Source organism: Anolis sagrei, chromosome X, assembly GCF_037176765.1.
Source record: "Anolis sagrei isolate rAnoSag1 chromosome X, rAnoSag1.mat, whole genome shotgun sequence".
NCBI classification, from domain to species: domain Eukaryota; kingdom Metazoa; phylum Chordata; class Lepidosauria; order Squamata; family Dactyloidae; genus Anolis; species Anolis sagrei.
The window spans coordinates 16997826-17016305 of NC_090034.1; the positions used below are offsets into that span (position 1 = coordinate 16997826).

General features: G+C 43.3%; 1 protein-coding gene across 9 annotated transcripts in view; it reads left to right on the top strand.

The window, feature by feature from the left end:
- The first annotated feature begins 2516 nt into the window (after positions 1 to 2516).
- Positions 2517 to 18480, top strand: part of RBFOX1 (RNA binding fox-1 homolog 1) — a 1606230-nt gene continuing 1590266 nt past the window's right edge. For 3 of the 9 annotated variants that reach the window (XM_067473367.1, XM_067473368.1, XM_067473366.1), the window contains exon 1: positions 2523 to 2925. In XM_067473367.1, coding sequence (XP_067329468.1) covers positions 2674 to 2925 — 252 coding nt within the window. In that variant the 5' untranslated portion in view covers positions 2523 to 2673. Of the gene's footprint in view, positions 2926 to 18480 lie in introns of all 9 variants that reach the window. The other 6 variants (XM_067473372.1, XM_067473373.1, XM_067473365.1 and 3 more) reach the window with 6 other exon arrangements.

The window sequence follows — 18480 nt, forward strand, 5'->3', positions numbered from 1 at the left end:
TGTCATCCGCAACCAGACCATTGTATTACATTTCTAACGGAACAAAACAAACAAACAGATAAAAAACCACAAATTTTGCAAACTTGGTAGTTGATTAAATGTCCTTTGACCAGTATCTGGCCACTTGGAGTGCCTCTGGTGTTGCCGCAAGAAGGTCCTCCATTGTGCATGTGGCAGGGCTCAGGTTGCATTGCAGCAGGTGGTCAGTGGTTTGCTCTTCTCCACACTCGCATGTCGTGGATTCCACTTTGTGGCCCCATTTCTTAAGATTGGCTCTGCATCTTGTGGTGCCAGAGTGCAGTCTGTTCAGCTCCTTCCAAGTCGCCTAGTCTTCTGTGTGCCCAGGAGGGAGACTCTCATCTGGTATCACCCACAGATTGAGGTGCTGGGTTTGAGCCTGCCACTTTTGGACTCTCGCTTGCTGAGGTGTTCCAGCGAGTGTCTCTGTAGATCTAAGAAAACGATTTCTCGATTTAAGTCATTGACATGCTGGTTGGTACCCAAACTATTGGCTGCTACTTCCTGGCGGATGTCAGGTGGTGCAATGCTGGCTAAGCAGTGTAATTTCTCCAGTGGTGTAGGGCGCAGACACCCTGTGATAATGTGACATGTCTCATTAAGAGCCACATCCACTGTTTTAGTGTGGTGAGATGTGTTCCACACTGGGCATGCATACTTAGCAGCAGAGTAGCATAGCGCAAGGGCAGATGTCTTCACTGTGTCTGGTTGTGATCCCCAGGTTGTGCCAGTCAACTTTCGTATGATATTGTTTCTATCGCCCACTTTTTGCTTGATGTTCAGGCAGTGCTTCTTGTAGGTCAGAGCATGGTCCAGAGTGACTCCCAGGTATTCTAAAGAAAGACACTCGCAGTTCGCTCAGACATAGCAGCACATCTTAGTTTTATTTTTATAACATCTGGGTGTAATGGCACAGCTCTGTCAATCCCAGTGATGATGGAAGTTCTAGGCTACCCACACCCAGAAAGCCTTGTGAATCCCACTGATAGATCTAGACGAAACTTGGCATGTAGAGCTGTCATGACCAGTTTAAAATACAGATGTGGTTTGGGGGGAATTGACAAAGGATGATGGGAGTCATAGTCCACCCACACCCACGTGAATGCCACCAAATATGAATCTGAAAATACTTGGCCCTTCATGACCACCTTAAATATTAGTGTGCTTAGTGGCCATGGTAGGAGATGATGGGAGTTGTAGTCTATCCACATCCTGAAAGATGCATGCTTCCAACCAATGACTGCGCGCCATGCAGTCATGCTGGCCACATGACCTTGGAGGTGTCTATGGACAATGCCAGCTCTTTGGCTTAGAAATGGAGATGAGCCCCCCCCCCCCCCGGGTTGGACATGACTGGACTTAATGTCACGGGAAACCTTTACCTTTACTTACCATTATGAAATGCAAACCTGGGCAATGCCGGGTACATAAACTAATAATAATAATAATAATAATAATAATAATAATAATTTTCTTGCAACAGCTGAGGATGGATCCATGGATCATATCCTCAGCTGTTGCGAGAAAATCACACAGATGGACTACAAACAAAGGCATAAGTCTGTAGCCCAAAGGATTCACTGGAACTTATGTCACAAGTACCATCTACCAGCAGTAAAGAATTGGTGGGATCATAAACCTGCAAAGATAGTGGAAAATGAACACGCAAAAATACTGTGGGACTTTCAAATCCAGATTGACAAAGTTTTGGAACACGATACACCAGACATCACAATTGTGGAAAAGAAAAAAAGTTTGGATTATTGATGTTGCCATACTGGGTGACAATCTCATTGAAGAAAAACCACAAGAAAAACTCAGCCGTTATTAGGATCACAAAATCGAACTGCAAACACTCTGGCATAAAGCAGTACAGGTTGCCTCAGTGGTCATTGGCACACTGGGTGCTGTGCCAAAATATCTCAGCCAGCATTTGGAAACCATAAACATTGACAAAATCATGATCTGTCAACTGCAAAAGGCCACCTTACTTGGATCTGTGTTCACCATTTGAAAATACATCACACAGTCCTAGACACTTGGGAAGTGTCTGATTTGTGATTTTGTGATACAAAATCCTGCACATATATCTCATTTACTATGACATACCGTGTTTTGTGTCAGTAAAATTAATAAGAAATAATAATAATAATAATAATAATAATTATTATTATACAGCTAGTAATAAAAAACTATATTCTCTCTACAGCTCCCAAGCATAAGTGGCAGAGTAATGGAGTTGATCCCGATCAATGACAATTAAGGAAAGTCAGATTCTAAAAGCAAAACAAATTATGTAGTTTGCTGTGAAAATTTTGCAGCAAGAGCCATGGGCCAATATGGAGAAGGTTATCAGGACTCTTTGGGACAGAGGCGAAAGTTTCCTGCCCGGCCATGTGCTTCAATAGCTACCGATGGAGTAGCTCTGGCCAGCAGCAGAGGGAGCTAAAGAAATGGAAGTGACAGCGCCAAGCTTTGCAAAGGCACTGAAACACCAGCTAAAAATTTTGTCAAAGAAGACCGAGCCTATTGGAGCTGGGGAGAGAGAGAGGGAGAACCAGGGAGCTCTCCCCTCCAAAAAGGAGGCAGCTTGGCTGGCCCCACAGCCCTAGATCCAAGTTGGGGGCCCAGGAGCCCATTGCTGGGAAGCCAGGCATGTCTGTGCCTTCCAGCTGCCTGGAGGATGCAGCGAAGCAGAGAGCTGCTCGAGATGGCAAGATGAGGCGAGAAGAAGGGGACGATCCCCAACCCGAGGGGAAGAGACTGAAGCTGGGGAATGAAGGAGGACACAGTGGGAAGGAAGGAGCAGAGGAAGGCGGAGAGGGAGGACAAGAAGGCAAGCAGGAGAGGATGTTTGGAGCCGAGAGAGAAGGGTCTGCGTCCCAGACAGAGGGAGAAGGCCAAACTGTGAGTAAAGATCTTTGCTTGAGTGGTGTGTCTGTTCGGAGTGGGTTTGGGACGTGAATCATTGCATATATATACAGATTGCAAAGTTGATTAGTTTCACCCAGTTGGGGCAGGGGGGACCCTGTCCTCCCTTGTGGGCTGTTGCCAGGGGATTATGCCATTCCTTCTTTGCTCAGCACTGTTTGTGAGGATTCAAACGATGCCAAGTCAGACCACCTAGGAAGCGTGTTGTAAAGGACCACTTGCTCTACCGAGATAAGTTTTCTGTACACTTCCTTTCCTAGGAAAGAAATCCCCATTTGTATGGGACAGCCAATGGTTCATCGGTCTAGGCCTTAGGTATGGATAAGTAAGAGAATCTCAGTGATAGAGGCAGATGAGTTTTTGTGGCAGGTGGCAACTCCAAAGCGGGGACTCTGCAACATTTTCTGGATGGTTTTCCAAAGGAAACACCCACTGTTATTGGAATCCACTTGAACTATTTTGAGCTTCTTTCTCTGGTTTGGATCATCTGGGCTTCTTGGCATGGTTGGAACATTGTTGTTATTTTAATAATTCATACTATATGCTTTCACTGGTTGTGGGGATATAGCTGAAAGGCTGTTTAGAAAGAAGGAGGAGGAAAAAGCAGATGGATGGCACTGTGAGTCCTTTCATCTCTGTGAGGAACTTCTGCCTGGCTCTGCCACTTTTTCCACCTGAGAATGGGTGATTTCTCCAAGGAGGGCATTCAAGTTACTTAACTTTGCTCACTGCCTAAGTTTGGTGTTGTCTCATTTTGAAATGTGTTCTCTCTAACAGCACCCTTAAATCCCATTGATGCTTATTTAAAAAAATCAAGCTCTGCCTTCTCGCCCAATAGGGAATCAATGAATGACGGCTGCTTTAGGAGGATTTACTGACAAAACAATTTGAAAGACTGGGAGGGACTGAAAGAGAGGCAAGTTTCGCTTCATTCATCCTACTGGCAGGTTCTTTCTCTGAATGCCTGGTTGACAACATGCAATTAGTATTTAACACATTGCCATTGGTTTATAGTGACAGCAAGTAACAGGCAGGAACTGAGGCATCCTTTAATGCTAGTATTACTTTCTTTTGGGTGCTTTTGTGCACTGTTTGAATGCTTTGGAAAACTCTTGTGCAGGGTAGAAGCTGCACCATGTCATGTAACTGAATAGCTCTTCTTGCTAATGCAGATAAAGGACTGTGGTTTGGGAAGTTCTAAAAGCAGACAGGATCTTCCATAATCCTAGAACAGAATATTTGCTTCCACCAATTCAGTTGTTCTACTTGGAAATGCAAATACATATGGATGTCAGTGAGTGTTGCTTTGAAGAAAATGCACAACTTCTCATTCAATGTGTACATATATACTTGTGAAGCTTAGAGGGCATCCCGGAGAGTGTGCAGAAAACAGGTGCTAATGCTCAAGTGCAAGTGGGTGAAATATGCATCACTAAGGAAATGTGAAGATGTATATTATAGGGGTGACAAATGAGGATCCTAATTTGTATCCAAGGCCAACAGAATCCTTTCCAAAAACCCAACAATTATGTGAAAATATGCAACTCAATGGCTGAAATATTTGGTAAGAATTTACTTCCTCTTCAAACTCTTCAAATAAAACCAAAGAAAATCCCTGCAACCATAAGATTCAAAACCAAAACCAGAAGAGACATCATATCTCTACTGGTTTACCCATTATGCATGGTGGGATTGAGTCAACACTCTATCAGCTGCAGATAACCATCTTTGTTTTTGTCCCTTGGGGAAAAAAGACATGTAAATCAAATTACTTGCACAGAGAAATGAAGAGGAAAGTATTAAAAATATGGGTGACATCCAGGGAAGGACAAAAGTGTAATATCTCACAGCCTGATGCAAATCAGGACTGGGAAGCTTTGGAGAAAATCAGTGGAACTGAGATAGAGAGATTCTGACATCCTGAGTTCCATCTTCTCTTACCTTCTCTCAGGTCTGGACATTTCCCAGAAAGGGACAATTTTCCTTTTAAAGAGTAGTTGGGATTAATTCTGTGGGCCAATCCCAACCATTGTGTTGTTGCTGTGTGTGACTTCAAATGGTTTCTAACTCATGGAAACCCTAAGATGAACCTCTTGTGGTGACTTCAAAGACAGGGACTTTGTCATTGTCTTTTTTTTATTGAGGCTGAAGGAGTGTAACTTGCTACCTAGTGAGGTTTCTATGGCTACAAGGGGATTTGAACCCTACTATCCCAGATTCCTAATGATCAAACTTCTAAGCCACACTGGCAAAAGGCTGTCCCAGAGCCCTCTGGAAATAATGGAACAGAATCCATTTAATGGGTTGTCCATTCTTATTATTCTTATTATATGAAAGAAATAATAACCCTTAAACCATTTTAATGGTCTCAGAAGTCCATGCAATCAGTGGCTACGCTGTAGAAGGATCTGTTAATAGATCATAATGATTTCTATGAAAGGATTTTATTGGACTGGTTGTAAAAGAAAATGCCATACTATGTGCATGATTTGGAGATTGCCACTGACCAGCAGAGTGGTGTGCAGTCACACAGTCCAGATTTCCAACCAGGGATATAACAAGTTTCCTCTGAGAATATTCTCCCCCTTGGATTATATTCCTACCTATAGTTTCTTATGTTTCTTATGGTGTGTATTCAGCTGCTGTTGGGTGTCTGAAAACATTTCTGGCTTAGGTCAACCCTAATACAAATCCATCATGGGGTTTTCTGGGGATGAGAGTGTGTGACTCAGCCAGGGTGTTTCTATGATTGAATGGGGAATCGAACCCTGGCTTTCAGAGTTGTGGTCCAAACTACTATGTCATGCTGGCTCTCAGTCTCTGTGCCAGACAATTATGGGGAAGGAAAGATCTGTGTTTTCATCTCCTACCCTTACCCATCATTGTTCTCCTACCCATCATAGTTGGGAGCATCCATGTCAGTGGGATAAGGAATCTTCCTGGGATTTTAGTGCAGACTTTAAAAGATTATCCCAAATTGCCATATCTATATTGAACACAGATGTCTGGTTCTTGAAGAGCACCTTCAAAATTTTGGACTGAGAGTCTCAATGACTTAGCACCTCATCATATGGGGCTAGATTTGGTGGCAAAGGGTAGTCTAGCCCCGGTCACCCACAGAGTCAGCTGGCTCCGTTCACATGATGTCGTGCCAGCTCTGTGAGTGAGAAGGGCAGAACTGGTGTGTTGCTGCCACACAGGCAACACAAAAGGCTTCCTGTGTTGCCCATTCTTTGAGGGGAAGCTTCATGCACTATGTGCGCTCCACTCTTCCCCCATGTGATTGAGCTCCTGGTGGGCAAGGCGATGCAAGGCGAGATGCCGTGTATGTCACTGGATTCCCCACACCTCATGACAAACAGGAGCACTGCTGCTGGCTGCCACTGCAAGTATGATGAGGTTAGAAGTCACCAACTACCAGAACTTTTACCTCTCTTAAGTCTTGAATGGATGGAAATGTGGATGAGGCTATTGAGAATATACAAAATGGCCCCTTGGTGACACAGCAGGTTAAATCACTGAGCTGCTGAACTTGCTGACCGAAAGGTTGGCAATTCAAATCTGGGGAGCGGGGTGGCCTCCCACTGTTAGCTCCAGCTTCTGCCAACCTGGCAGTTCAAAACCATGCAAATGTGAGTAGATCAATAGGTACTGCTTCTGAGGGAAGGTAATGGCACTCCATGCAGTCATGCTGGCCACATGACATTGGAAGTGTCTATGGACAATGCTGGCTCTTCTGCTTAGAAATGGAGGTGAGCACCAACCCTCAGAGTCAGACACAACTGGACTTAATGTCAAGGGAAAACTTTTTCTTTTACCTTTATTGAGGATATACCTCCTGTACTGGTACACAATATCTTTAAACAAGAGATTAAACATGATTAAAAGGCATACAACAAAATACACAGAGTTAAAATACAAGTTAAAATCCATTGATAAAGTGCAGATTAAAATTCACAACTTAAAATTGACCAGGTAGGCCTTCCAGAAGAGACAAGTCTTCAATTGTGTCTTAAAATCCGACTGCTGATCTATCTGGGTTGAACTAGAAGTAGGACTGGACCATAAATTAACAAACTACCCTTTGGATGGTTTTTTAATCCCTTATTAGTCTACTCCCCACTTGACTCTTCTAAGTCCAGGTTCATGAAGTACACAATCGAACTATGGCCTGTTCAAAGACAAAAGGCTTTTGGGCCAGAGAATAATATCCAAAGATCGATGACATATTGCATATGCTTGTATATAAGTCTATAAAGTTCAGTTAAAAAATTGACCCTAAAAGCTTGAGTTGATTTCTCAATGAGTCAATGAAAATACTGAAATTTAACTCTTATCAAGAAAGGAGCCACCCCACTTCTCTGAATTGAATGATGAAAGACCAGAGCTTAATCCATCCCTGGAGAACCTAAAAGAAGCACCAACCCACTTGACTCTCTACAACTTTTAAAGTGTCTTTTCAGAGAATGGGTAGGATGGTATCTTTCTGTGCTGTACCATAACTTTCATAAGAAGAAGGAGGAGGAGGAGGAGGAGGAGGAGAATATCCTTTTCTATGTAGATTTCTATGTAGAATTGTGAAAGGTGATGTCGGCAAAAAGGCGTTGACCCTCAACCTATCTATGAGTTATATCAAAATCAATAATTTTGGATCCCAGAGCTGCCCAATACATGAGTTTGCACAGCATATGTTTCTTGAGTGTCACAAAGCTCTGGTGGGAACCCTCACCAATGACAAGAATCTTAACCATTTGAAACCATTGCTCCCTTGTGCCCTGGTCTCTAGAGCAGCCGAAAGTCGGTTTTCCCCCTCCTTCCTCCTCAATGGGACACCCTTTTAAATTTTGACACATGGTTCTCATGTTCCCTCTCTACCTTCTCTTTTCCCAGCTAAATATTTCCCAGGAGGAAGGAAAAACAAAAGGAAAAAAGGGAGGAAGGGAATGGAAGGGAGGAAAGAGGGATGGAAGGAAGGATGAAAAGGTGGAAAGGATTAGATTACTGCAACACACTCTATGTGGGGTTGCCTTTGAAGACTGTTCGGAAACTTCAACTAGTCCAGCGGGAGGCAGCCAGACTGCTCACCGGAGTGTCATACAGGGAGCATACCTGCTGTGTCAGCTCCACTGGCTGCCAATCCAGTTCCGAGCACAATTCAAAGTGCTGGTTTTGACCTACAAAACCCTATACGGCTCTGGCCCAGTGTATCTGTCCGAACGGATCTCCCTCTATGTCCCACCCCGGAGTCTAAGATCCTCTGGGGAGGCCCTGCTCTCGACCCCACCTCTATCACAAGTGAGGTTGGCGGGGATGAGGAGCAGGGCCTTCTCAGTGGTGGCCCCCACCTGTGGAATTCACTCCCCGGGGAAATTAGATCTGCAACCTCACTCCTTTCCTTCAGGAAAAAACTGAAAACATGGATTTGGGACCAGGCATTCGGACAATTGGGCAGATAAAGAAATGACTTTGACAATGGCCAGGAAATGACTAATGGAATGGAATTTGGAACTCTGAAAGATGAACGCTGAGCATGTGAATAGTTTATATGATGTGTTGTATATTTATTGTTTTGATTGTTTTAACTGTGATAATTGTTTTAACTATGGTTTTGTACCTTATGTGTAATTTGTATAGGCATCGAATTGTGCCTTTTTTGTAAGCCACCCTGAGTCCCCCCTTGGGGGTTGAGAAGGGTGGGGTAAAAGTACCCGAAATAAATAAATAAAATAAGGGAAGGAAGGATAGAAGGAGAAAGAGGGGGGTAAGGAAGGGAGAGAAGGAGGAAGGAAAGAGAAGGAAGGAAGGATAGGATGATGAGAGAGAGGAGGGCGTGAGAAAAGAGCCTAAGGGGTCACATCCAGTCCCTGGGCCTGGGTTTGCCTATACCTGCTTTAACCTCTTTTCCCCTCCTTTTCCCTGCTGGACAGGAGCAGGCTCTAAAGTTCCTTAAAAAACCCTTACAAAGTCAGTATATCATTTTTCCCCATTTGGGTGTAGACATTTCATTCTAGGATTGTGATAATGGAGTGGGAAACGCTTATGCACTTTCTGGGTTCTATTTAGTGAAAGTCGAAATAAGAAGGACCCTGTGAGAAGGGCTGATTGATTTCCTGCCAATTCAGGCCCATTCGTAGCAAGTACATTTTCTGCTCCTCTCCTGGCTGAGTGTTAAAAATATCAAGAAACGGGGCTTTCTCTTCATCCCTTGGGAAGCTTCTCCACACAACTTCATCATTCTTGCTGTCCTAGTTTACATTTCTTACCGTGCCATTTATTGTAAAAGTAAGGGAGAAGACCCCCACACATGGCACCTGAAAGAAATGCTGAAGCCGTTTAACTTGTTTTAAAACACACACACACACACATCCCACTACTTCATATTCTTAAAAAGAGATACTCTTTTCATACGTTGGGGCTGAGCTTCTTGTTTGGTGCAAGAAAAACCCTGGCAGATCTTTCAGCACCACGGACAGAGGGCTGATTCATCCCAGCAACTCCAAAGTCCTTTAAAAAGCAAAGGGGAAAATAAGAGTTTTCTCAGCTATGACAGCAATGGGAACTACCCCCCCCCCTCCAAAATAAAATCCATCATACCTTTATTAGGTCAAAAAAAAAGCAGAACAAAAACATGTGTGGCATGTTTGAAGAGATTCTGAAAAGCTTCCATGCATTTTTATGCCCTTTTAGTTGGCCTAATCAGGCATTAGACTAATATGGATTGTGGAAGATGCCAATGTGAATTGCTTAAACTTTGATTGGTGGTGTGAAAAAACCCTCCACTTCTTCCTCTTTTTCTTTTTCCTTTTCTTTTTCCTCTTTCTTTTTTTCTTCCTCTTCCTTGTCCTCTATTAGAGGCAAAGATGAAGTATTTTGGCCACATAATGAGAAGGCAAGAAAGCTTAGAGAAGACAATTATGCTGGGGGAAATGGAAGGAAAAAGAAAGAGGGGCCAACCAAGGGCAAGATGGATGGATGGCATCCTTGAAGTGACTGGCTTGACGTTGGAGGAGCTGGGGGTGGTGATGGCCGACAGGGAACACTGGCTTGGGCTGGTTCATGCGGTCACAAAGAGTCAGAAGTGACTGAACAAATGAACAACAACCTTGTCCTCTCCTCCTCCTCCTCCTCCTCCTCCTCCTCAGCCCTGGGACTGCAACTTGTAAAAATTGCATTGAATGAAGTCAAAAAATATCCCTCAATAGGTGCATTCAAAAGCAAAAGCATCATCAAATTATCAATAAAATAAAAAAAGCATTGGGTTGTTGTAGGTTTTTTGGGCTATATGGCCATGTTCTAGAGGCATTTTCTCCTGACATTTTGCCTGCATCACCCAGTGATTCCAGCCATGAAAGCCTTCGACAATACACTAAAAAAGCATTTTTTAGAAACATTATACATCAAATGTTCTGGAACAGCTGTTCCAAGAGCTCCAATTTTATTTGCTTGGAACTAAAGGTTTGTTTGCAATTTCAGGCTTGAGATTTTGCAGCAGGGTGGCTTCCTGTTACAGTTTGCAGTCATAGGGCAAGCCCCCTGCCCATCTTCATTTAGCTTTGGTTCCGCCCCTTTTTCTGGGTTTTGGGAAGAGGGAGGAACCATTTCAGTTAGTTTTCTACAGGGAAGTCAATGTACAGGATGTGTACAGATTTCCTCCTGTAAAAAGGCTTCGACCCTTAAGACCTCCCGGGGGAGAACCAGTCTTAAGGTCATCTAAAGATTCTCGAAGGTTCCAGGGAAACAGCTTTACAGCCCTGAAGAATTTCAGAGGGAATAACAGCTTTAAGCATCAAGGATTCCAGCTAAGTGATTACAAGCCTTTTGATAGGTTTGCTCGGTGTTGAGACGCAGTTCAGCCCGGTAGTGAATCCACATCCATAAGGTTTAAGTTCATTGTTAGCCTGGGAGAAATTTAGAAAGGGGTTTTCCTTTAAAGTAAAGCCAAGAATCAGTTAGAAGCCACAAGTTGTTTGAAAGTATTTGTTTAACCCTTTGAAGACAAAAGGAGTTTCTGTTGATTGTTCACCAATAAAAAAATTATTATTTCACAAGCCTTCTAAAGCCTGTTTATGGTGAAAATCCTTCAAAATTTCTCTTTGGGCCCCCTGGCTTCCTGTTGGGCCAAAAGGTGCACGTCTTCTTTTAAAGGCTCTTCGTTTCAAGCCCAGCAGCGACAGAACATCAAATGTCAAGACATACAGACAATTGTTGTTGATGTGTGCCTTCAAGTTGTTTCCAACTTACGACACTCCTAAGATAAATATATCATAGGATTTTCTTGACAATATTTGTTTAGAGGGGGCTTGCTGCCATTGTTTTCCTCTTAGGCAGAGAGAGTGGGACAATATAGAACATTATTAAGAGCCCCTATCCCATGTACTCTCGCTCAGGCCTGTAGAAAAGAACCCAAAGGTTTGTTGAGCAAACAGAAACTTTCACTGGATACTGGAAGCTTACTAGGGAGGGTTCTACTCTAGGAAAGGATCTGCAAAACCTAAGATCATCCACTGAGAAGGCCATTTTCTGTACTCATACTGTTAGGATGGTTGGGATATGATAGAGCAGGCATGGGGAACCTTCGGCCCTCCAGGTGTGGTGGACTTCAACTCCCACAATTCCTTGAGGCTCGGCATTTGCCCCAAAGGCTTACCTTGGCCCAAGGAATTGTGGGAGTTGAAGTCCACCACACCTGGAGGGCCGAAGGTTCCTGACCCCTGTGATAGAGGGAAGGACCTCGCTCAGATGTTGGTCAAAGTCTTATGGTGTAGTCTTTGTGGTCAGACTACATCAATGCTTTATTAGCACAAAGTCATAGAATATTTAAAATTGAAGGAGCACAATACTCAGCAAGTCCAACCTACTGCTATATTCAACAAAAGCAGTCATATTTTTGTTGAACGTTTAAAGAACTCCAGAGAAGAATAGTCCAAGGCAATCAGACAAGAAAAGATGTTCTGCCTAAATCAATTGCTTTGTGTTCTAATCTTTGGAAGTACAGAAAGAAGCTCCACATATTTAAATATCACTATCATGTTGCTTCTCAGTCTTCTCTTTTCTTTGCTAAACATATCCAGCTCCTTACTCCATTCCTAGTAAGGCTTGTTTCAGAAACACTGATAATTTTTGGTGCCCTCCTCTAGACACATTCCAGTTTGTCAATCTTATCCTTGAACCTTGGTGCCTAGAGTTGGGCACAGTATCTCAAGTGAGGCCTCACCAAAGCAGAATAGAGAGGCACTACAACTTATCTTGATCTATTATATTCCTGCTGATGCAGCTTAAAATGATGCCTCAATGGTGTCCAAGATGAGAATGGGACCTCTTTTCCATTCTTTACCTCCTGGAACTCTTTATGGTGTGAATGAAATTATTCTAGACAGTTTCCCAACAACCCAGACCAGGTTTTTAGGGTGAACCCAGGATGGAAGGAAAGAAGGGGATCATTTGTCCTAGCAGAAGATGAAGGGTCTAGCAGAAGTAGATATTGGAGTTTCTAGTACCATGATATAATAATAATATAATATAATAATATATTGTCGAAGGCTTTCATGGCTGGAATCACTGGGTTGTTATAGGTTTTTTCAGGGTATATGGCCATGTTCTAGAGGCATTCTCTCCTGACATTTCAGTTGCATCTATGGCAAGAAACCTCTGAGGATGCTAGCCATAGGTGCAGGCAAAACGTCAGGAGGGAGTGCCTCTAGAACATGGCCATATAGCTCGAAAAACCTACAACCCAATATAATAATACTTTATTTGTATTTCACCCTATCTCCCTGAGGGGACTCAGGGTAGATTTCATCATACACGACACAAAGCAAACATTCAATGCCTCGCAATGCAGATAAGGTAAAGGCTTCCCCTTCTGGCTCTTGAGGGGTGGTGCTTGTAAAGATCCCTTACCTTGCCAGCCTGGATGGCAGGGCCTAGGAGAAGCAGGCCAGTCAGTTGCAGCTTTAGAAGGCCTGGCAGAGGGCAGCAGGAGCCATTTTAGTTCAGGGAAAAAACACCATTTTAGAGAGGGGGAGTGTCCTAGGCCTGAGTTAGCATTAGAACAGCCAGGATTGGTTTTAAAAAGGGGGCGGGGTTTAGCATGGTTTGGAGGGAAAAAAGAGGGTTTTTTCAGGGAGTCTGTTGTTGTTAGCGATTAGAGTAGGAAGGCAGTTTAGGAATTCGTGTTTTGAGATTAGTTTAGAGAAGGCAGTTTGCCTTAGGTTTGCCAGCGAATAGAAGCTGTAGCAAACTGGTACAGCTATCAGGGAGAGATAGCTGGAGTGTAGTTAGCTAGGCCACAGTTGAGGGTAGCTAAGCTACAGTTGTATCTTGACAGAGATTCAGTTCCTGTCAAGTGTACTTGTTTTTTGTTTTAAAGAAGAAAATCTCTGTATCTGTAACAAAGAAAGAATCAGTACATGTAACAGTTACGCTTTCAAGACACAAGCCAGATTTTCTCTGTAACAGCCAAGCTTATTAAACAGCATTTACTTTCTTCTGTAATTCTATCAATAAACTTTCCTTGATTATTTTTAAACTCAAGAAGCCTGAGTCCAGTGTGCCTTTGTGGCTATAGTTCTTTCCATTCAACCTCAACTTGTTTTCCTTTAAAGAAACACATAAGAAGATAAAGTGCTTGGTGATCTTAAAAAGCATTTTTAATATTTTAAACAGCTAGGGTGTTCCTGTGCAATTGCAGTTTATGGTGGCAGCGAAAGTTAATTAGAGAGTCATCCCCTCAAACGTTATATAGGTGCCAGTGAATTCTTTATATTGGAGGGACAGTTGGTGGGATTTGTTTTTCCCCTGTCCAGCTATTGTTTGCCCAGATATCTATCTTTATAGTGCTCATCTCCAGTTCTGGGGGTGGTGATCATCTCCATTTCTAAGCCAAAGAGTCTGTATTGATCATAGACCTCTCCCAGGTCATTTGGTGATTATGACTGCCTGGAGTGCCATTTGCTTTCCTGCGGAGGTGATACCTGTTGATCTACTCACAATTGTATGTTTTCAAACTTCTAGGTTGGCAGAAGCTGGGTCTCACAGCAGGAGCTCACCCCATCCCACGGATTCAAACTGCCAACATTCTGGTTAGCAAGTTCAGCAGCTCAGCGGTTTAACCCGTCGTGCCACAATAGCCTCTATATTGATATTACTTATCATCTACATTCCTTCAGCATGACTAGCTGCTATGACCTGTCAAAATCTCCAGAAAACGTAGGGGTGGGAAATCTAGGTATGAGTTCAACCATCTGGTTAATGCAGAACTTTGAAACCTGTAGCCCTCCAAATATATTGCACTGTGGAGTCCCGCAAGGTTCAGTACTGTCCCCTATGTTGTTTAACATATACATGAAGCCGTTGGGAGAGATCATCCGGAGTTTCGGGGTACGGTGTCATTTGTACGCAGATGATGTCCAACTCTGTCACTCTTTTCCACCTGCTACTAAGGAGGCTGTCCAAGTCCTGAACCGGTGCTTGGCTGCTGTAACGGACTGGATGAGGGACAACAGATTGAAACTAAATCCAGACAAGACAGAGGTACTCCTGGTCAGTCATAAGGCTGAACAGGGTATAGGGTTACAGCCTGTGCTGGACGGGGTTACAGTCCCCCTGAAGGTGCAGGTTCGCAGTTTGGGAGTTCTCCTAGATTCATCGCTGAGCCTGGAACCCCAGGTCTCGGCGGTGGTCAGGGGAGTTTTTGCACAATTAAAACCTGTGTGCCAGCTGCGCCCGTACCTTGGGAAGTCTGACTTGGCCACGGTGGTCCACGCCTTGGTTACATCCTGTTTAGATTACTGCAACGCTCTTTACGTGGGGTTGCCTCTGAAGACTGCCCGGAAGCTGCAGCTAGTCCAACGCTCGGCAGCCAGACTACTAACGGGTGCTGGGTACAGGGAGCACACTACTCCGCTGTTACACCAGCTCCACTGGCTGCCAATTAGCTTCCGAGCACAATTCAAAGTGCTGGTGTTAACCTATAAAGCCCTAAACGACTCCGGCCCTGTTTATCTCTCCGAACGTATTCTCCCCTATGAACCATCAAGATTATTAAGATCATCTGGAGAGGCCTGCTCTCGGTCCTACCGGCCTCGCAAGTGCGTCTGGTGGGGACGAGGGACAGGGCCTTCTCGGTGGTGGCCCCGCAACTCTGGAATTCTCTCCCACTGGAGATCAGAACTGCTCCTTCTATCCTGACATTCAGGAAACAGGTGAAGATGTGGTTATGGAGACAGGCATTCGATGAGTGAGCCAACACCCTGAGATATGGATGGAGGATGATGAACAACGCTTTTAGTAGGACGACTGACCATTGTAGTTATTGAATGTAATTGCTGTTTTAATGTTTTATTGTAATATGAATTATGATGTTTTATTGACTGTATGTGATTTTATGGTTGGAAACCGGTCTGAGTCCCTCAAGAGAGGTGAGAAGGTCGGTATACAAAACTTTTAAATAAATAAATAAATAAATAAATAAATAAATATATCTGACTCAAACACGCATCAGCCAGGTCCATCTCAGACATTGGTGACAGATCATGGTAAGAGGAGTTCATTGACATCTGAAGCACCCCGTGTTCCTGCTTTAGATGTCAAGGACTGCTTGGGATCATGGACCACATTATTCTGTATCATTAGCAGTGAAAAATCTGAAAGAGGCTTCCCCTGGGAAGATTTTTTTATGGGCAGCTTCCTTTCTATCAATTTGCAAACATTTATTTTAAAAAAAACAAAACAAAAAAAACCAAACCTGTGGTCCTCAATAACCATTTTCCCCAAGACATACCACTGCGCTAGACAAAAGCTGCAAACATTATGCAGATGGCTGCAAATTGTTTTTCTGCCTCACCACGGCGGACTTGTTCTCTTTCTTTGCAAATGGATCGGAGGAGATGGAATAAAATTCTTTTGCAAGGCATGAATGTATTCAGAGTCAATTCTGGGGGTGTCCTTTTCATGCTGGCGGATGCATAAGAAGCTGGCGTTGAAAGGCAGCAATTACAGCATTGTTCAAAAGTGCTGAGCAAGATGTTAACTGGTCACTTTGATCGTGTTCTGTCATTTCTCATTATTATTATTTTTTTAAAAAGAATCTTTGTGCAGTTGAAAAGTGAGCAGGGTATTTAAGTCTTTGCTGCACTGTTTCAAGGGGTCTCAGTGAATCTGACTGATTAAAAGGTTGGTGTAGGAGAAGATACAATTTCAAGGCAGCAACCCTGCATGCTTTAGTTTGGTGTAGTAGTTCTGCATAAAGAATTAAGCTGTGTTGAATCATTTACAACCCTTGGGACATATTGTAGACTTGCTCCATACCCCATTCCTGGCCATTTATGCTGCAGAACTGCCCAGCTATGGGGCTATAGCAAGATGTAAAGTGAAAATCATCCTCAAGGTCTGTTGAGTTCTTCGAGGCTCAGGTATACACTTTGCATCTGGCTACAGGGACATAGCCACATGTTTCTCTGATCTTCCCCTCCACATACCCCCTCAAGCCTAGAATGACTATATATTTGTTTATTGTATCAGAAGCAAACCTAGGGTAGAGTTGTAATGTATTTTAAAAATACAATGTTTAAAAAACTCAGCATTATACTAAATGTCCTTTGACCATTAGCTGGCCACTTGGAGTGTCTCTGGTGTCGTTATAAGAAGGACCTCCATTGTGCATGTGGCAGGGCTCAGACTGCATTGTAATAGGTGGTCTGCGGTTTGCTCTTCTCCACACTCGCATGTCATGGACTCCACTTTGTGGCCCCATTTCTTAAGGTTGGCTCTGCATCTCGTGGTGCCTGAGCACAGTCTGTTCAGCACCTTCCAAGTTGCCCAGTCTTCTGTGTACCCAGGGGGGAGTCTCTCATTTGGTATCAGCCATGGCTTGAGGTTCTGGGTTTTAGCCTGCCACTTTTGGACTCTCACTTGCTGAGGTGTTTATGTTAGTATCTCTGTAGATCTTAGAAAACTATTTCATGATTTAAGGCATTGGCATGCTGGCTGATATTCGAACAGGGAATGGGCTGGAGATATCAATGCCTTGGTCCTTTCATTATTGGCTGCTACTTCCCGGCAGATGTTAGGTGGTGCAATACCGGCAAAACAGTATAATTTCTGAAATGGTGTAGGGCATAGACATCCTGTGATAATGTGGCATGTCTCATTAAGAGCCACATCCACTGTTTTAGTGTGGTGAGATGTGTTCCACACTGGGCATGCATACTCAGCAGCAGAGTGGCAAAGTGCAAGGGCAGATGTCTTCACTGTATCTGGTTGTGATCATCCAGAAGAATGACTGTGAGAGGGACTTATGTGGCCCTATGACAAATATGGAGGGATATTTAGGCTTTACAGAAGTAAGATAGAACTCTAGAGTAACTCAAAATAGATATGATGCATGCCACTGAATGGATATCAGCTGCAATCTACTTATGAATGGATGGATAGGTGAGCACCCCCTTTGCCAAAAAAGGGGAGGTACTTTATTCAGAAAGTTGATTTTCTTATTCCATTGAACAGTGGCGCTGATTTTGTTTGGTAGGTAGCATCAAATTGTTTCTGACTAATGGTAATTCTAAAGTGAACGTATCACAGATTTCTTTGTGGGATTTGTCCAGAGGAGGTTTGCCCTTGCCTTCCGCTAAGGCCAAGAAAGTGTGACTTGCCCAAGCAGAGATTCGAACCCTTGTCTCCAGTCCAATTCTTAAAGCACTGACTATCTCATTAGGCAGAACTGAGAGGGATCAGACAGGGGAAAACTATGTAGCTAAGATGGTTACTTAGCTAAAGGGGAGATATAGAATTGGAATTGGCATTTATTAGTTGCAGTGCAATATCCTCACCACATCACATAAACACCTGCATGCGGAGTTACATGGTGTGATTACTACACCATCCTGTTGTAGCAGAGCAAAATTATACAATACAAATGTCAGCGTGAAATGTTCAGTACATGCAAAGTATAGAATGCACAACTCTAATGCAACTACAACGTGCAATGCACAACTTGCATAGACAAGCCGTCATTGAATATGCTGTCAGCAGAGCTCTGCTTTTGCTGCAATCTGTTGTGCGGTTGTGACATAGCATGATTTACAGATGCTCATGCCCAAAGCAAAATTCTGCCAGGTAAAGTTGGGAAGGTTCTCAAAATCACTTACTCTTTTTTGGGAAAATAATATCGTCCATCAGGTTTAAAGGAACCTGACAGAAAATGAAGGTGGAAAGGGAAAAAAATGGGGACCTTAGAAGGTGACATTTGAAAAGGTCACGAGGTGAATTTAAATAAAATTAATCATTTTTTTCTCCCACAACCAAATAAATTTCTGACTGTAGAAGTCTTTCTGTATCTGCAGGGAAATTGATATATAAAACTCAAAGGATATTTAGGATCTCGGGAGCATATGGTTTCTTTTATTCAATATTAACCCTAATTCAGGATGCATCTATGCTGTAGAATGAATGCCGTTTGACAACACTTTAACTGCCTTGGCTCAATCCAATGTAATTATGGGAGTTGTCACTTTACAAGCTATCACTGCTATC